The sequence below is a fragment of the Salmo salar genome, chromosome 10 (genome assembly GCF_965601325.2).
Source record: "Salmo salar chromosome 10, fSalSal1, whole genome shotgun sequence".
NCBI lineage: Eukaryota > Metazoa > Chordata > Actinopteri > Salmoniformes > Salmonidae > Salmo > Salmo salar.
Window position 1 is genome coordinate 105,490,304 of NC_138300.1, and position 18,829 is coordinate 105,509,132.

The following is an 18,829-nucleotide window of genomic DNA, read 5'->3' on the forward strand; positions in this document are numbered from 1 at the left end:
AGCATGCTTCTCCCCATCTCATCATGATCTCCAACTACAGTCATCAGCTATGTTGAAGACTGTTAAAGCTGCAGTCTTTGAAACTTTTTTTTTAAATCATCACTGTATGTCACTGTGTTTGTTTATTTAATGAAAATAACTCAAAAATGTATTTTGAGCCTCCTTTGGCCCTTGAAATGCTCAGTCTGATTGTGTGGGTGTTAGGATTTTGTTTTGAAGATATTTACATACACACATTTGATTGGCTGATAGGATGGTCTAGAGCCCACCCCCTTACCTAGATGAACAGTCATTGGTCTATTATAATCAGATCACATTGTGACGTCATGATATGGGCCAAAAGTTCCATCCCACCTGAATAGGTTTTCAAACAGCTCTTGCACAAAAGGGGGATTATCATAATTTTCACAATTTCAGAGTGTTATTTCGACCTCATAGTGTGGAAATGTCATACAAAACACCCCAGGAAAATCACCTTTTTAACTGCACTGCCGCTTTAAGACTGTTAATTAAACACACAAATCACTGCTCTGTACCAATGCACTGTCTGCCATCCTTCTATTATAGAGAGTCACACAGTTGCAGTATGGATGCACCATCCAGGGGCTACTCAGTGTTGCTCCAATGAGCTTCCACAAGCAAAGCTGCAGACAAAATTAACCAAAGAGAAGCCAGTGATGAGTGGGAGGAGAGTGGGATTTCTTTATGATAAAGGTTGACAAAGGAAAGCAGGCAAGGTGATTTGAGAGGTGCGTCATGCTGTTTTATTAGATCTGGATTGTGAGCAGGTGAACTGTACAGAGATGGAGAGTCACGCTGTCATGGAGTCATGCTGCCGCCAAACAAAAGGCACATGTGACTGGCACCTCCATTCCATTTCCAGTAATCGTGAGTCACATGGACCCCTCCCTCCCTTACACACACACGTGGCGCACGCATGCCCGCACACAGTGTTTCTCTCTCCCCCTGTGCCACTTCTGCTTCACCCAAACCACACCAGAAAAACAATAACAACAAATCTATTTACAGCCTACCTCAAGGATGGGCAAAGATTATCTCACGAAGTTGCCACAACGTAAAGGTGACTAAATGAGCTTTGCTGGCCCATTAAAAGGGATGGCTACTTGAGTACAACAGGAAGACAGGGCTATAGTGGAAAAAGAAACATGTCCTCTCTGATGTCAGTTTAGTCACAAAGACTGACTACATTCTTAGGAAGAAATGTGTTATCTAGAACCTTAAAGGGTTCTTCGGCTGTCCCCATAGGAGAACCCTTTGAAGAACCATTTTTGGTTGCAGGTAGAACTCTTTGGGTTCCTTTCTACAGAGGGTTCTACATGGAACCCAAATGGGTTCTACCTGGAATCAAAATGGTTCTACCTGGAATTAAAAATGGTTCTCCTATGGGGACAGCCTTAGAGTGTAGCGTTTCTAAGAGTGTAGCCTTTCTAAGAGTGTACTGTTTCTAAGAATGTAGCGTTTCTAAGAGTGTAGCTTTTCTAAGAGTGTAGCTTTTCTAAGAGTGTAGCTTTGTACTACAGAGTAGCATCTAGATATAGGCTACCATAACAGCATCTCCATTTAAATGTCTACCCAAATTTCCTAACCTTGGGATAGACTTATTAGGACAATTTCATTTTTGGGGGAAAATCTATTCATATGTTTCTAAAAACACATTTTTCTTTGGTGTAGTCTTTCCGGAGGGTTCAAGTCAGTCTGTCTGGTCAGATATCGTGAGGAGGAGGGCGAGAATGAGCTATTGTCCATAGCATGTCAAGCCCAAGCCTACATTTTAATCGGACATTTGCTACCTGTACATAGAGTACTTTGCAGTGCCTTTGTGGACTTGGAAGGATGAGAAGGATGTACTGTACAGTTCAGTGGGTGGGTCAGTTGGTATCTGTGATATTTTAGCAGCGGACCATATACGATATTAATAACCATGTTAAAATAAAAATGACTGAGCGGGGCATGCTGTCTGTCTGTCTGTCTGTCTGTCTGTCTGTCTGTCTGTCTGTCTGTCTGTCTGTCTGTCTGTCTGTCTGTCTGTCTGTCTGTCTGTCTGTCTGTCTGTCTGTCTGTCTGTCTGTCTGTCTGTCTGTCTGTCTGTCTGTCTGTCATTCGGGGAGGGAGGTGTGAGGTGTGCAGTCAGTGATGGATGAGCTGTCCAAACAGCCTCAATTAAAAAATAAGCACTCCACAGGACTCGGCCAATGACAACGGAAGTCAAACTGCAGGACGTCGGTGCACTGTGGTGCAGCGCTGCCAAGTCAGCTGTCCTGGGTTTATATTAGAGACCGCACACCTGGGTTCAAATGTTATTAAAAATATTTCAGCTTTTGATTTTGTGTGCCTGGAGTGCAAGATGGGTCGGGGATCACACTTTTGGGACTAATATATTAGTCCAATTGCACCAGGTAAGCTCAATCAAGCCCCGTTAAAGTATTTAAACGGATTTTGAATAGTATTTGAACCCAGGTCTAATTAGGGACTGTGCTATGGCTCTGCCTAAAGAGGCTCCAGTCTGAGCTACTCAATAGGGTGGGTCGTTTTATAATGCCCAGTTCTGATACTTTAGCTGCAGCCTGCTCTCCGTTACTTCCTCTATTATTCAGTAGGGTTGGGTTCAGGGTTTATAAGGGGAGCTGTAAAGACTTGCACGTACGCACGCACGCACGCACTCACACACGCACACTATTCCTAGAGCACTGGCGAGGCATGTAAGGAGTGGGATGAAACGTTTTGATCTGATCAATCTCTCATTGCATATTTCCAATGAGGGATATTATTCCACAAAGGGCATCTGCTTTTTTCAATAAGAGTAGCCACTGTTATCCTGTCTGCTTATAGATTCAGCCTTAATGAAACACATTGGTTCATGCATGATGTCAGAGTCCAATACAGAGAACTGTACATGTGAACAGTGTGGCCAGGATATTGACAATTTGAAAGCCATTTATATCAAAAACAAACTAAAGGAGTATCTCCTTATACTAAACCTCCCTATATGAATTTATATAAGGGATGCTACTTAAGTCTTACATTTGCAATATGGCTCTGTGTCTGAACATCCAATGATATCACATGAATCGGTGCTTATGGTAGAGCATCCAACAACGATGAGACGCTTGGATATCACAGCCTTATTCAGAGTTAATTTGTTGTGAGATCATCGGCGGCTATGTCATGCTTTCCACTTGGACTGACTAGCCAGTGAATGGACCCTGGTTGGGTTACACACACTGTGTTCCTTGCAGAGTTCATTTCGCTACAGAGTTTAGCACACTTTCTCGAGGGGACACAGGGACAGGAAAACAATCGTCTCAAGTTACAGAGGGGAGAGAGAGAGAGAGAGAGAGAGAGAGAGAGAGATGGGGTGAGGGGGGAGTTCAGTCACTGTGCCTGTGTGCCAGGGTGCATTGTATTTCACACAATACTCACACTGAACTAACAGCATATTGGGGAGACCCAATGTATAACACACAGATGGTGGAAATATCCGTGTTACCTAAGCTATAGAAACTTCTCTCTGTATCCCCAAACAGACAGATCATTTCCCCATCAAGCTTACATGAGTCAAACAAAAATAATAAAATAGATATTTTGTCACATACACCGGATAGAAAAGCAAAGCAATGGACAATTGAGTCAGAAAGGAAGTAAATAATATGACTGGACCTGCCCAAACCATGTGGGAAAAAGGTCTATTTGTAAAAAAAAATTGCCATCCATAAAACGCAAGAACAGACGATCAAATGATTTTACAGTGGGAATAAACCAGGATTGTATTCATTAGGGCATTCTGTAGCAAAACAGAAAATGGACAAGTTCGGCTAGTCCCTTCTTATTTCAGTCTGTTTTCCACAATTTGGTGCCAAATGAATATAACCCTGTTTAGCCAAGCAGCAGCCTTCTTTGTTTTACAGACAGACAGGTCATTACTCCACTGGCCAGTAGGTGGCACTCTGTCCTGTGGTCTTCTAGCCAGACGGCTGAGCGTTCAGCTGCCATGAGAGAGAGGTGGAGTCTGGTCCCAGGGAGGGTTCAGCTGAGGTTCAGCCTGAGCAGTGTGAAACTCAGATTGGGCAGACACTGACTGGCCAAGACAAACCCTAGATCTCCTGAGGGAGGAAGTGTTTGTGTATTGCTGTTGAAAACACCCCTGTATTAAAACTGCCAGCAGTGCCGCAACTGTGAATAAGCCATTTCTTGGCAATAAAGATTATTAACAAGCCTTGACATTTTGAGCATGGAGAGTATGAGTATTTATGTGAAGTAAATGGAAAAGGACTTCACAGCAAACAAGGCAGTGTTATGGTTTCCCAGAGAACAGCTTGTGCAGTTTAGATGAGTGCAAAGGTACTACTGAGACATGATTGACGCTTGACGTTTCAAGGACGCAACATCTCCTTTAAACTGTGAGTTTAATTCTTTAATGTGGCTTACGTCTATATAGAGTCGTGCCAGAGACAAATTGACTTTGCCCCTCCTAAATGTGTTCCTTTCTAACCCCGGTGTCATGACAGCCCCTCATGCAGGCTAGTTTCATCCTCAGATACAGTATAAATCTCAATTTGGGAACTTACATAAAAAAGCCTCTTTAATTTCTTCCAACTGAATGGCAGCTGCAGCTTTGCCAAAAGACAGGAATTACTGTCACACCCTGACCTTAGAGAGCCTTTTTTATTCTCTATTTTGTTAGGTCAGGGTGTGACTTGGGTGGGCATATCTATGTTTCTATTTCTTTGTTGGCCTAGTATCGTTCCCAATCAGAGGCAGCTGTTAATTGTTGTCTCTGATTGGGGATCATACTTAGGCAGCCCTTTTTCCCCACCTGTGATTGTGGGATCTTGTTTGTGTGTAGTTGCTTTCTGTACTGCATATAGCTTTACGTTCATTTTCGTATTTTGTTGTTTTTCCCCGGTGTCATTGTTAATAAAAGAAAATGTACGCCTACCACGCTGCACCTTGGTCTCATTCCAACAACGGACGTAACAGTTACTGTATAGTGTGTGTGTGTGCATGTTTGTCTGTGGGCATCTTTAAAACCAACAGTTTCAACATGGTGTCTGATACTGTACATCTGAAGTGGAAACCTACAGTATGTAATGTATAACCAACAAGTTAAAAGAGTGTATCACCGGGATACCACAAACAGCAGGCTACAACATTTTCCACAACAGTGCACAGTGACCAGTGTTCAGTCAGTCTCCGTGCTCTGCAAGGAGAGAAAGAGCATGCTTGTCAGGCCCTCTTGCTTCTTTGTATGGCAGAGCATCAATCTCACATGGCTGACCTCAACGACTACTAATCCTAGCTAATGTGGGGCTAAAATTAAACATGCTCCTTCTGCAAAGTCGTTTTCTCACTTTTCGTCAGATGTGATGAGGGTTGAGAGTAAGCACATTCTATTTTGACTGGTGCATGCTGATTAAGCACTCATCCTGAATTGAGGACTTTTTGTGTGTGTCATCTGAACACCATACAATTACAGTGATATGCAGGCTTCTGTGAACTAACTACTAAGCTAACATGGACTGTTTAGCTATTTGGTTTTGAATTTAAGGACCCCTATGTTTATAGGGGTCCTCAAATGTTTATGTTTTAAACATGTTTACAAATATGTTTGACACATATTTAACCCAATTTCCATACATCCATTCATTTTTTAAACCGGTACCGGTTTACCTTCAGACGAGGCCCGTGACACTTCGTAGAAAACGGAAAACACCATTGTGTTCGTGAGAGTCTGCCCTTTCCATAGTGGGATCATATTAGTGGAAATATAGCCCAACTAGACTGAAAAATACATACAGTACCAACAGACACACATGACACATCTGTATACAATACATGCTGAGTTTTGGATTTATTCTATTGACCTAGACTAGAGGCAGAAGACATTGAGTTACCAGTACAGCAGAGCCAGGAAGATCATGAACAGGCCCAGGGTCATAGACACCCCACTGGGCACTGGTGTCTTGAGAATGTTCATAACCACCTCCATGATGCTGATCACCAACTCAGGCCAAAACTACCACTGGCCAAAGAGCTCCTATGGAGAGAAGAGAAGGTGCATGTGAATAGGCCTATGTATGGGGCTGCAATGAGAAGTCAAAGCATTTAAATAGTCAAGATCATGACTTGAACAGATGAACAGAATGCAGGTGAAAGGTGCTTGTAAAATACAAACAATAACTGTTGACTTCTAGGTTAAAAGTTATACCTAGCTAGGTTATGTAAGTTTGTGCATTTATTTTGAGTGCTTAGGCCTGCTTTGTGTTTGTTCCCGCTTCTCGGAGCTCCATTCGTGCATGTTCGCATTCTTTACAAGGTGCTTCCACCGCAGACGTGTGCATGTACTGTCATTTAGTATTTTTGGTTTATTTGTTTAATGAGATATCACCTATAGTAAAATGTTTGAGCATAAGGCAGATAAAAATATGATAAGTCTGCTTTTAGACCATTTCATGGCCTATGTGTTGGGTAAATTAGATTTAAACAGGGAATCGGTCATGTGCACCCCTGTTCATTGAATCTATGGTTTAGCCCAGGGGTAGCACTAGCTATTTCTACCTGGCTTTGCTAGTTTTCGTGTTCGACTGCGAGGAGCTCTGATGAGTAATATTTAGCCTATCCGTGTGTGGGTACGCTGTATAACACCTAACTCTCGAAGTCCTCCTGACTTTAGAGTCTGGAACGGCTCTTTGATGTTGTCGGTACAATGCATCGATAATGAAGGGGGCAGTGCTTTTTTACTGATTGGTTCTCCTCTGTGTCTTTCTCACTCAAACACCCACACGCACAGCCACACACAGCCACACATGCACGCCCCCTTCTATTACAACAGTTGGAATTTCAAATCCAAACAATGAAAGGTCTCAACCCCTGAGGGAAAAAAACATTTTAGAGAACCAATCAAACCCATTGCACAATTTATGAGTGAATATTACATTAACAAACGGCCTCCTTTCCACACCAGTGTGGTCCAAGCTATCCCTGCCCACTGGACACAGACGTCAGTTCAACATCTAGTTTTGATTTAAATTTGGTTAACAAAAAAATGTTACCATGTCATTGGATTTAGGTTAAAAGTTGAGTGAAAAAATATGTCATTCCCTTATGTTGATTACTTTTTGCAAATCCAATCAGTTTTCCACATTGATTCAATGTCATCACATATACTTTTTTGTTGTTGAAACCAGTTTTTGCCCAGTGAGTGAGCTGTGAGGCATGTGGGTCGCGTCAGCCAGGCTAAACCTTTTTCCTTAGGTCAAATGCAGTTTTGATACGGTTCAATTATTTATTGAGAAGTTTTTGTTTATTTTTTGTTTGTTTTTTAAGTCATTTTTACATATGCCTTGCTGACATAAATCATCACTTATCCTGAACTGCTATCACTAGGCCATCCTTATTTTGTGAATAAAACAACTATTTTGCTGAACCTCCTGCCTACCTGCCTTCTGGCAGTTAACTTCTAAAAGTCTAAGCCGTTGGGGTGGGATACCACTAAGCTAACATATGGAATTGTTTTAAGATGGTCATACCATGGATCATTTAGCTATTTGATGTAAAATTTTAGGAACTCTTGAGGTATCCCCAAAATAATATTTTAAAAAGATTTTGATTTAAAAAAGTATTTGGCCATTACACTACAGCCCATAGAAACACCTTGAATAACACATTCATAAATGACAAAAAAAAGACAGTCCAAAAATGTATCATAAGGAATAAGGTTTTGAATGGTCCGACCTATATCTAGGAGATATAAGAAAGCTAAGGAAATATTTTTTTGGACACATAGATTATTTAACCCCTTATTTTTGCTGGCACAAAACTACCTCCATACATCTCTAGTTTAAACTGACAGATTATGATGGGGATTTTTTATTATGTTAGTTACTGTAGATTGACGCACATGTCACCACATAAGAGAAACACATATTCAGTGCTCTGGGCCTATTTCAACTCTCTCAATCTCTGCAGGTTTATGGTTTCTAAGGTAACATTCACCTCTCCATCAATGATTCGTTTCAGCAGAAGCTCTGTCCAAACCTCCTGCTAGCTCTTCACCCTTCCCTTCCTCTGCTTAGAGAGAGCCCTGAGGCTGAGAGCCTCCTCTGTCCTGTCTGCCCTTTCCTCTGGAACAATGTGTTACTGAATGATCAACCCTCTGAGAGGAACATACAGGCCAGATGATCACACACTGAGTCACACTCAGTACAAGCACACTCAGTCACACTCAATGTGTGGTACAGACAGGACATTGGGCAACACAAAAATTACATTTTGAGAAAAAAGAACTGTACACTCTGGAAAAGCATGTACATGTCAATAGACAGAGACTAAGCACACAGAATGCCAGTGTTCTGTGTTTCTGAAATAAATATGCTATGTTTTAGCATTGATTGCTTATCTGTGCCTTTACTGTGTATTTGGTTATGCTTGAGCTGTGCATGGCTCATAACTCAAAACAGCTGATGAGTAGAAAAATCATTGTCAGATCAATCTAACTGTGTTTACAGATAAAATAGGCTGCTTCACAGTAACCCACTTTCTTTTCATAAGCAGGAACATCACCACCCTGCATACCAACAGAAACCACAAGGACATTTTCACACAAGTGTATTTCATATTATCTTGTATATTAATCCAGAAAAATACTGCATGGATTTTTCACAACAACCAAAAACATATATCTAAGAAATAGCTTTCTTAATGAACCATAAAATCAATAGTTATTTTGGGCTGTTAATCAAAGTTAGCTGGCTAACTCATTGGTCCTGCTTTCTAGTATACCCCTCAGGTCTACGAGAATGTCATAGAGTTAATTACATGAAATGTATCTATACAGAACAAAAATATAAACGCAACATGCAACAATTTCAACGATTTTATGGAGTTACAGTTCGTATAAGGAAATTTGTCAATTTAAATAAGTAACTTAGGCCCTAATCTATGGATTTCACATGACTGGGCAGGGGCGCAGCCATGGGTGGGCTTGAGAAGAGCCAATCCCACCCACTGGGGAGCCACGCACAGCCAATCAGAATGAGTTTTTCCCCACAAAAGGGCTTCATTACAGACAGCTGTCCGGGTGGCTGGTCTCAGACGATCCCACAGGTGAAGAAGCCGAATGTGTAGGTCCTGGGCTGACGTGGTTACATGTGATCTGCGGTTGTCAGGACGGTTGGACGTAGTTCCAAATGATCTAAAACAACGCTGGAGGCAGCTTATGGTAGAGAAATTAACATTCAATTATCTGGCAACTGCTCTGGTGGACATTCCTGCAGTCAGCATGCCAAATGCACGCTCCCTCAGAACTTGAGACATCTGTGGCATTCTGTTGTGTGACAAAACTGCACATTTTAGAGTGGCCTTTTATTTCCCCCAGCACAAAGTGCACCTGTGTAATACTGTTTAATCAGCTTCTTGATATGCCACACCTGTCATGTGGATGGATTATCTAGGCAAAGGAGAAATGCTCACTAACAGGGATGTAAACATGTCCACAAAATTTGAGAGAAATATGTTATTTTTTTGCGTATGGAACAATTCTGGGATCTTTTATTTCAGCTCCTGAAACATGTGACCAATGTTGCGTTTATATTTTTGTTCAGTATAAATTTAAATCTTCCTACCATAAGCCAGAACATCAACAAAACACCAACAAAACGCCAGCATCCCGGAGTCGCCCCTTCACTGTTGACGTTTGACTGGTGTTTTACAGGTTTTATTTAATGAAGCTGCCAGTTGAGGACTTATGAGGCGTCTGTTTCTCAAACTAGACACTAATGTACTTGTCCTTTTGCTCAGTTGTGCACTGGGGCCTCCCACTCTTTCTATTCTGGTTAGAGACAGTTTGCTCTGTTCTGGAAGGGAGTAGTACACAGTGTTGTACGAGATTTTCAGTTTCTTGGCAATTTCTCGCATGGAATAGCCTTCATTTCTCAGAACAAGAATAGACTGACGAGTTTTAGAAGAAAGTTCTTTGTTTCTGGTCATTCTGAGCCTGTAATCAAACCCACAAATGCTGATGCTCCAGATACTCAACTAGTCTAAAGAAGGCTAGTTTTATTGCTTCTTTAATCAGAACAACAGTTTTCAGCTGTGCTAACATAACTGCAAAAGGGTTTTCTAATGATCAATTAGCCTTTTAAAATGATAAACTTGGATTAGCTAACACACCGTGCCATTGGAACACAGGAGTGATGGTTGCTGATAATGGGCCTCTGTACGCCTTTGTAGATATTCCTAAAAAAATCTGCAATTTCCAGCTACAATAGTCATTTACAACATTAACAATGTCTACATTGTATTTCTGATCAATTTGATGTTATTTTAATGGACAACAAAATGTGCTTTTCTTTCAAAAAGTGACCCCAAACTTTTGAACAGTAGTATACATTTAAATGTATCGACTGTGTCCGCAGTGTGTCCGGATTCCCTTAACCTATGCTATATTCAAATGACAGTATGCATTCTACAACCGGTGGAATAGGCAACATATGACAATAACACAACAACAACTGATGGCAGTAGCTAACTACTGTAGCTAACTAGTCAGCTTAGCTCTGTAGCTAGCCAGAAAGCTAGCAAGCAACACTAAAGGGATTGCAAACGGGTTGGCATAACTCTAGCCAAACAAAAAATATTTGTTTATAAATATTTGCTAGCTGGCCAGCATTTAGGAGGCCCGCAAAGACGTTCTTCGCATGCTAGGAACGTATTTCCTCCAACATTATAATGAAAGGTTGCTTCTCGGTCCCAAAACACACGTTTTCTGGAGACTTGTGGGAGGAGTGCTGATGACGTCGCCCATTGTATATGCTTTTGCCCATTGTATGTGCTGATTGCATCCAGACTAAGGAGAAATCCTCACACAATGCATCCCTGGCCACTTCCTGAAGTCGTCAGACAGATCTGAACACAATCAAACCACAAAGCGACTTTGCATTCTGATAGCTTTGCATTCTGATAGCAGAAGTTGAATGTACTGTAAGTGTCAAGTGTAGATACGACCGTAACTACATTCAGTCTGGTTTAACCAGGCAAAAATTACACATTTCAAAATCAATTTTCACAGGTTATTGGTTTTAGGGCGCATAGATAAGCTTAATCATAATACAATAAACAGAGGAGCGTATGTTTCTATTTTATATTTACAGTGCATGCAGTTGTAATCTACCTTGTATTTATACACTAGAGCATAGAGGATCATTACTGAGACAATTATACACAACATGCAGCACAGCGGAGAGAGATAACAGCAGGACAACAACACATTTAGGCTGATTCAGCACTGTATGGGCTATTTCATTATATTACATGGGGTGAGATGTTTTTCCACTGACACATAATAATGAGCGTGAAAACAGCCTCTCTCTCTGCACTACAGCTGGCTCCCCCACCTCTACCTCTCCCTCCTCTCCGTATCCCTTCTCTCCCTATCCCTATCCTTACCCCAGACATGTAGCACATCAGATAGGTTGTTTCCCAAATGGCAACCTGTTCCCTATATAGTGCACTACTTTGACCAGGACCCATTTCCTACATAGCACACTACTTTTGAACAGAGCCCAATGGGCCCTGGTCAAAAGTAGTGCACTATATAGGGAATAAATCGGGTGCCTTTTGGGTGTCATCCAGATAGTCAGCACAGATCTGCAGAGCACGTGTCTGACAAGGTCACTTCTTAAATATGACTAATAAGATCTTTCAAAAAATGACCCATTTGAACATGCTAGTCTTTTCATCTGCCTTTATATCTCTCTTAAAGGGCAATTCCATCACTTTTCAACAACATATTCATTATCTCCAGCACCAAATGTCTATGATCTGAGGTTGAATAGATAAAAAATGCATGTCTGTGACATCACAAGGTAGGATTAAAAGTAAGAAAAACAGTGATTTTCAAAACCTGCAACGAGTTTCTAGCCAGAGGGTATTTTCTCACTCCCCATGTCACCGTAAATCTCATAGTGTTTGAAAATCACTGTTTTCAAAAAGTTTTAACTTTTGATGATGTCATTGGGTAGAACTTTTTAACTTTAGATTTTTTTTCTTCAAAATTTAGAAATGCACAGTTTTCACATATGTAGACACTGGTATTGGATTGGAGATTATGAAAATCGGGTTGAAAAGTGAAGGAGTTGCCTTTTAAAATCAATCAGCCTATATATTGAACATCAAAGTCCATGCTTCTTCTGTGACTGAGAAACATTCAGTATTCAGTAGATATTTAACACAATATGTTAACCTTGACATAGTTGAGGATCATGTGGGTCTGGGTCTATGTATTCATTCATGTCACTATAGAAGGAAATCCAGAATATTCTGTACAAGCTCTGTGTTGATGCATTCTGCCATAATTTCCAAAAGAGTACAACATGCTTGTGAAATTAACTATTCTGACTAGACTTCTATAGGAATTCAGAATCCAGTTTGATCATGTACTTGCCTAGAAGCATTTCAGACATAAATTAAGGTAACCTCAATCAAAAAGTCCTTACTACTGTTATGGCTTATATAATTATGGATACTACAATTAATAATAATATAACTATTTAGGAAAAATGGGACAACTACTGAATAAGATTATTACATTTCTGTGTCATTAACTTTGTACAGATAGCCTTCAGTTTTTGTGTAATGAGGTATAGCTTAATACAACTGTATTATATTTTCTAGTCCAATTTGAAATAGTATTTTGCCAGTTTCCTTTCATTCAACAATGATTTAATGTATGTTAAGGATTGTGTCCAGTCCAAGCAATGTTGTTGACAGAGAATGATAAATATTACTTAACAGCCTAATACCGACCAACACCAGTCTAGGAGTGATGGCTACATTGAATTGAGCTGCTGTCACATAAACATAGCCTAATTCGACTGATCATGGGATTTGAGTTAAACAAATATGGGAATAGCTATCAAATAACCCATGCCAAAATGTGTGACCGTTTAATATGTTTAAATTCACATTGTAAGACTGGTGTTTGATAATGCTACAATGTTGCATTATGTCGCTGAAGGTTGCACGTGATCACAACTGATACATTTTGATACATTTACGGCAGTCACTCGCAGCTTGCAGTAACTATAGACTGAACACAATTACACAGAGTTAATGTATATATTTACCTTTTAATTCTTACCTTGGTATTACTTGATTGTAGAGTATATATAGTTGGCCGACGTCTTGTTGTTGACACGGCAGAAATGAATACGTACTGTAGTTCTCTAGAAGGACTACATCTGTGCGTGGGTTTTTCTCCCTGGTAGTTGAATTTCTTTTGCTCAAGCAGAAGCAGCTGTTCCGATATACTCCGATATACACCTACAGTTAGAAAAGAAAATAGTGTAAAGGAAAACAATATGTTGTCAAATTGAAAGGCATTCCTTTGCTGACAAATTGATCAACTTAATAGGCCTATATAGATTAGGTACATTTAATAAATCAGATTAGCCTATTGCTTATGCACTTGACTAGGCTATGTATAACAAGCACATTTACAGTCATGTATACGGTTTGTAGCGTATTAACTGTGGCCCCAAATTAGAAAAAGCTTTATTTTATATCATTAGGTTATGTAGGCCTATGGCTGACTTTATGGAGAACAAACTCTGTTCTAATTGTTTTTGTTTTATGTTTTAGGATTCCAGATGATGGATGCAATGGTATGCGTGACTCAGATTTGATCTGCTGCAGAAGTTGCTGTGTGGAGAGGATGATGAGAATGTCAAACGAGGTGCATGTAAAGTTGACAGTGCACTGACTTTAGAGTCCAGATTGGTAAGTATTACAAACAAATTATGTTTTTGATGTTATTTCACTGGCACCACAGACCTGTACAGCAACATGGCATAAAGGTCTCAGAATTAGGCTTACATAAATAGTAGACTAATAACATAATTATGTCTATTTTACGCAATTGAATTAATGTTGTCCAGTTATATCACACATATTACGTCATGCATTCATCTTTCCATTCATCCACAATGTGTTTTAGACTCATGCATTCAAAATATCTATAATAGCCTGCTGAATGTATTATTTTAGTGATGGTTCTATAGCCTATAAATTGTTATTTTATTATCAACAGGGGAAGAGTGTGCGAAAAAACGAACGCCCCTTTTCTCTTTAAGAAAATATAAAATGTGCCGGGGTGTGACTGGGGAAAATAGTGCAGAAGGTGAATTTTAACGTTGCTGGTAAATGGCAGATTACTGTGTTAACCTGTAATCGGTTTCAACACTTGCAGAGAGGAAGAGGAAGAGAGAGGCCCAACTAGGCGGAAAATCTGTCTCCCTCCAGCAGGTTGCGTATTTTCGTTGTTTCGCACAACAAGCAATAGATTGTTGTATGGAGATCAATGCGAGTGTTGAATTTGGTCAACAACAACAATTAATGTCTTATTTTCTACGTGAGGTTTATTTGATCGAAAATAAGTTTCGTAATGCTTACATTTTTATGAGTGTACTGATATAAGTAAGAAACGTGACATCCCGGTAACTTTGAGAAAAACACTTTATATCGGAGTTGTCTTGAGATGGCTATGCATGTTCATATTATGAGGCTAGGAGCGTTGCATCTCTCTCCATTGCATACAGGCGGTTGACGTCAACAACCCTAATCGAATATTTAAAAAATTACAATAATAAGATATATCCACCAATCCAAAGAAAGGATAGGTGGGAGGAAGCCCACCATACCACTTTGTGGACAACGACTCCCATTGTTAGAGCGGAGAGACAGGTATCTTGTCAGTATATCCATCATCTTTGGCTCTACTTAATTCTGTGAAAATCTAATGTCGTCATACTGTATGATGAGTGCTTGACACAGGCACGACGAATGGCCCACAGAATCATTCAACACAATGTTAAATGCGCAGTTCGAAAACAAGACCCAGAGATACTTTGTTAACTTATTCCAACGAATTGAATGTGAGGTTGGACTGCTTATTCATGCGTAATAGTTCATGACATGTTACATTTGCATTTGTTCCTGTAGATCTTTTGCTAATACTAGTGGTTTAATTGTTAGGTTACTATGCACCTGATATTATTTGTGTTAGACTGTTATTTTTAATATAAGGATGCCAACCTGGAGAAGTGAATTATAGCTTCGTTACAGCTTAATTAATCATTGCAATGAGCCTATATACCCTATTTTTAATAACATTAGTAAAAAATGTATTAGGTTTTTATCTTTATTGGGAAACAGTATAGGCCTAACTACAGTAATTAAGGCTACTCTATCCACATGCATACGTAACCTATAGCCCGGTATTATTTTAGATTAAATATATATCTATGCCTAAGGTTTTTCTCACAATATCAATTTACATTAAACATTTTAAATTAATGATTACAAAGTTACACGACACGCAACTGTTATTAAAACGAAACTAATGGGGCCCCAAAGAGATCTTTTTTTTTTACCACTCTATGAGTACGACCGATTCGATAGTCAATTGACTATACTACACCAAACTCGCTCCGCTCTTCTCATTGCAACTTTTGCAGGGTCTCTACAGTCATGTTAAACACTAGCTCAAGTCAACCTGCAATTTGGCTCAACATTTGAGCCAAAAACAATTCACAATCGGCGGGGTTGTGTTGCAGAAATCTTCCTCTATAATTTTCCCGTGGACTGAGCACGAATTTGGAACCCTGGATGGGATTTTAGACATGTTTTCTCACTAATAAACTGGGCTAGTAATGCAGGAGACAGAGACTCTGTCAGTGGCTCAAGATGGCAGATTTTTATTGAGTTCTGAACAGATATCTTGCTTTATTTTTTGCCATGAATAACATAAGTCCTTGCACCGATGGCCCCTGTGTACGAAGGTAAGATATGTTTATATCTGAAGTTTGAGTTCAACCAGTCTTGTATAAAATAATATTCGCGACTTAGGTTGTTTACAAGAGCGAGATAAGAGGCAAAACTGTCATGCACCCTATCGCTTCTTTGTATCACAAAATGATACAATGATGCATTTTCTGTTTAGTGTTTAGTTTTGCTCCGTATTCGTTTCTTTATGTGTCCGATTGTCATAATAGCTCTGGTTGCACACATATAGTGTGAAATCTATGGTCGAATCATTATGTAGGCTACAGTCTGAATCCCTAGCCGTCATAATTATTGTTTCACATGCGATATCCCACGTTTTGAATCAAGTCGGCTACAAATACATTTCAAAATCATCATTTGAAAGTTGTTGCATTTGATTACGAATAATCTTGCTGTTGAAATTAGACCATTACTCCATACAGAGGAGAAAGAAAGGGCGAGAAGGAAGAACATCGCAGTTCAGAAAATAGTCACGGAACTGGAAAGCTAATTTAGCCTCATTTGTCTAAATGTAAAACCTAAATTCTCAATTTGTGGTTAAATGTTGAGTGCTCATAACGTTTATTTTTTGGTGCAAAGATTAATTAAATATTCAATCAAAGCAAAGACATGCTTATGTAGCCTACTGCTGTTGCTGCATTACGTCTGTGACTAATCCCATTGAGAGAATTGTGAAAAATGCTGTGCCCTAATGAAGACAAGAGTATTTTAAGAGTGCTACAGTATTCTTCTATTCTGTTCTGTTCTTTTACTATGTCTCACATGGTAAAGAGCCTTATTTCTTGGAAAAAGGCAGAGTAGATAGAGCCAGGTCCTATAGTCCAATTTTAATTTTGTATATAGTACCACAATGTTGTGATGACTACCAGGACAAATGCTATTTGGTCATCTAATAATATCCATAATCTTTTCCTATTACAGACTACTGCACAATACCCATCCATGCTCTTTAGAAGCGCACGGCAGTTTTCTTGACATATATTCTTGTCATTAACCAGAAAAAAGGAAGCATTCATTTATTTTTCTGGTCAACCAACTCATGGAAATTGAATGGTGTAATGTGAAAATTGATGTTTTTATAATGGCCATTTGCGTGAGTATTATTTTACTATTAGTCCGTGCTCCCTCTACTGGTAAAACTTGGAACACAACCCTTTGTAATAAACCAGCAACTACATATACAATCACATTTAGTTTGGATTTTTGATTTAGTTTTGATTTATCTTTATTTTTTTTTAAAGTGTGAATGTTATTGTAGGTCTAAGTTGTGCCCAAACAAATTGTGTAGGCCTAGTAATTTGGAAGCATTTCATGGTCTAGTAATTTCATGGCCAAGTAATTTGGAAGCAATTCTTGGCCTAGTAATTTGGAAGCATTTCATGGCCTAGTAATTTGGAAGCATTTCATGGCCTAGTAATTTGGAAGCATTTCATGGCCTAGTAATTTAGGCCTATATCCTGATGAATCATATAGCTGAAGCTTTAGTAAGAGAGGGACAACTGACAGATTATTAAGTAGGAAATTAAAACCAATTTAAGAGTACAGTATTAATATCTACATTTGTGAAACCTAAGGTACATGCATGGACATATCCTTTATGTCAATCCAGACAGATCGATTACATGCAGACTGGCTAGAGAGCTATGCATGTTCAACTCAACTGCCAAAGAGGCTTGCATTAACATGAAAATTAGAGTTTAAATAAGACTCCACTGTGCAAGGTAATTAGTTGAAATGGCATTCCCTGGCTTGCCTTTCACCATGGCAAGAAAGGAGACAAATTAATTGCTTACCTTCTCTGTTCTTGCTTGCTATGTGGATCAGCAGCCAGGGGCAGCCATGGAAATGGCCACATCCACTGGTGGAAAACGGTGATAGGGACCATCCATGTGCAAAGAGACCATTATGATGATAACCAATGACCCCTGTCTCCCTCCCTAATCATTGTGTTTGTATCTTTAGTACCATTGATCTGTTCTGCATCTATACAGGCATTATGTGCTGATGTGTGTTTGAATGCTCTGGATCTCTGAGAGACTTATGGAGGGAAAGAGGGAAGGAGAGAGGGAGGGAGAGATTTAGGGACCACTCTCTGTCTTCTATGGGGTGAGTACCCTTATTGCTATATGTCAGAGGGCAGAGAAAGAGACAGAGAGAAAGAGACAGAGAGAAAGAAATAGAGAGAAAGAGACAGAGAGAAAGAGAAAGAGAGAGAGAAAGAGACAGAGACACAGAGAGAACGAGACAGAGAGAGCGAGAGAGAGCGAGAGCCAGAGAGAGAGAGCCAGAGAGAGCCAGAGAGAGAGACAGAGAGAGAGACAGAGTGAGAGACAGAGTGAGAGACAGAGTGAGACAGAGACAAAGAGACAGAGAAAGAGAGAGAGAGACAGAGAAAGAAAGAGAGAGAGAAAGAGAGAGAGAAAGAGAAAGGCTGAGTCTGTCCACTCAGCTCTCACTCCTCTGCCCTCACACTCAGCTGTTGTTGGGAGCTGGCTGATTGATATCTTCCTCATAGGGCGGTGACCCCAGCTTCCATTCCAAGGTTGCATGGTTTCAACTTTGATTAGAATTGCAGGAAAAATCCAGGAATCTGGGGCCAAGCCATCCCCTGACTAAGTTAGAGCTGAGCTTCCTGGCTATTGTGTTGAAATGCAGAGTAGAGAGTTTTGATAGTTTTGCTCACTGTCATCAGCAGATCTGGACATAGTTTGGATAGTGATCATGGCTTTCCATGTTGTGTCAATACACAAATAGCCTGTTGCAAGAGTTTAGGCCTATCTCATGCTTTTACTTTAGCTTGCAGATTTGTCTTTTTTCAAATTTTATTAGGATCGCTATTAGCCGACGCCAATGGCGACAGCTAGTCTTACTGAGATCCGACACATAACGAAAAAGACATTCCAGACAAAATACTATTTTTTACATACAATACATTATAAAGGTTATACAAATCCGCAGAACATTTCAAGCA

The 18,829-nt window shown here is 39.8% G+C and overlaps 2 protein-coding genes across 8 annotated transcripts in view; one reads left to right on the forward strand and one right to left on the reverse strand.

Moving 5' to 3' along the window:
* The window catches only part of LOC106561393 (thromboxane-A synthase), a 131,779-nt gene extending 118,505 nt beyond the window's left edge, over positions 1-13,274 (reverse strand). The window contains exons 1-2 of one of the 3 annotated variants that reach the window (XM_014125329.3): positions 13,157-13,274; positions 5,913-6,055 (exon numbers count right to left, since the gene is read on the reverse strand). In XM_014125329.3, the coding sequence (XP_013980804.2) occupies positions 5,913-6,007 (95 nt within the window). In that variant the 5' untranslated portion in view covers positions 6,008-6,055; positions 13,157-13,274. Of the gene's footprint in view, positions 1-5,912; positions 6,056-13,142 lie in introns of all 3 variants that reach the window. The other 2 variants (XM_014125330.3, XM_082957318.1) reach the window with 2 other exon arrangements.
* A 2,230-nt stretch (positions 13,275-15,504) lies between these two features.
* The window catches only part of LOC106561392 (homeodomain-interacting protein kinase 2), a 143,295-nt gene continuing 139,970 nt past the window's right edge, over positions 15,505-18,829 (forward strand). For all 5 annotated transcript variants that reach the window (XM_014125322.3, XM_082957319.1, XM_082957320.1 and 2 more), the window contains exon 1: positions 15,505-15,854. In XM_014125322.3, coding sequence (XP_013980797.1) covers positions 15,836-15,854 — 19 coding nt within the window. In that variant the 5' untranslated portion in view covers positions 15,505-15,835. The remainder of the gene's footprint in view (positions 15,855-18,829) is intronic.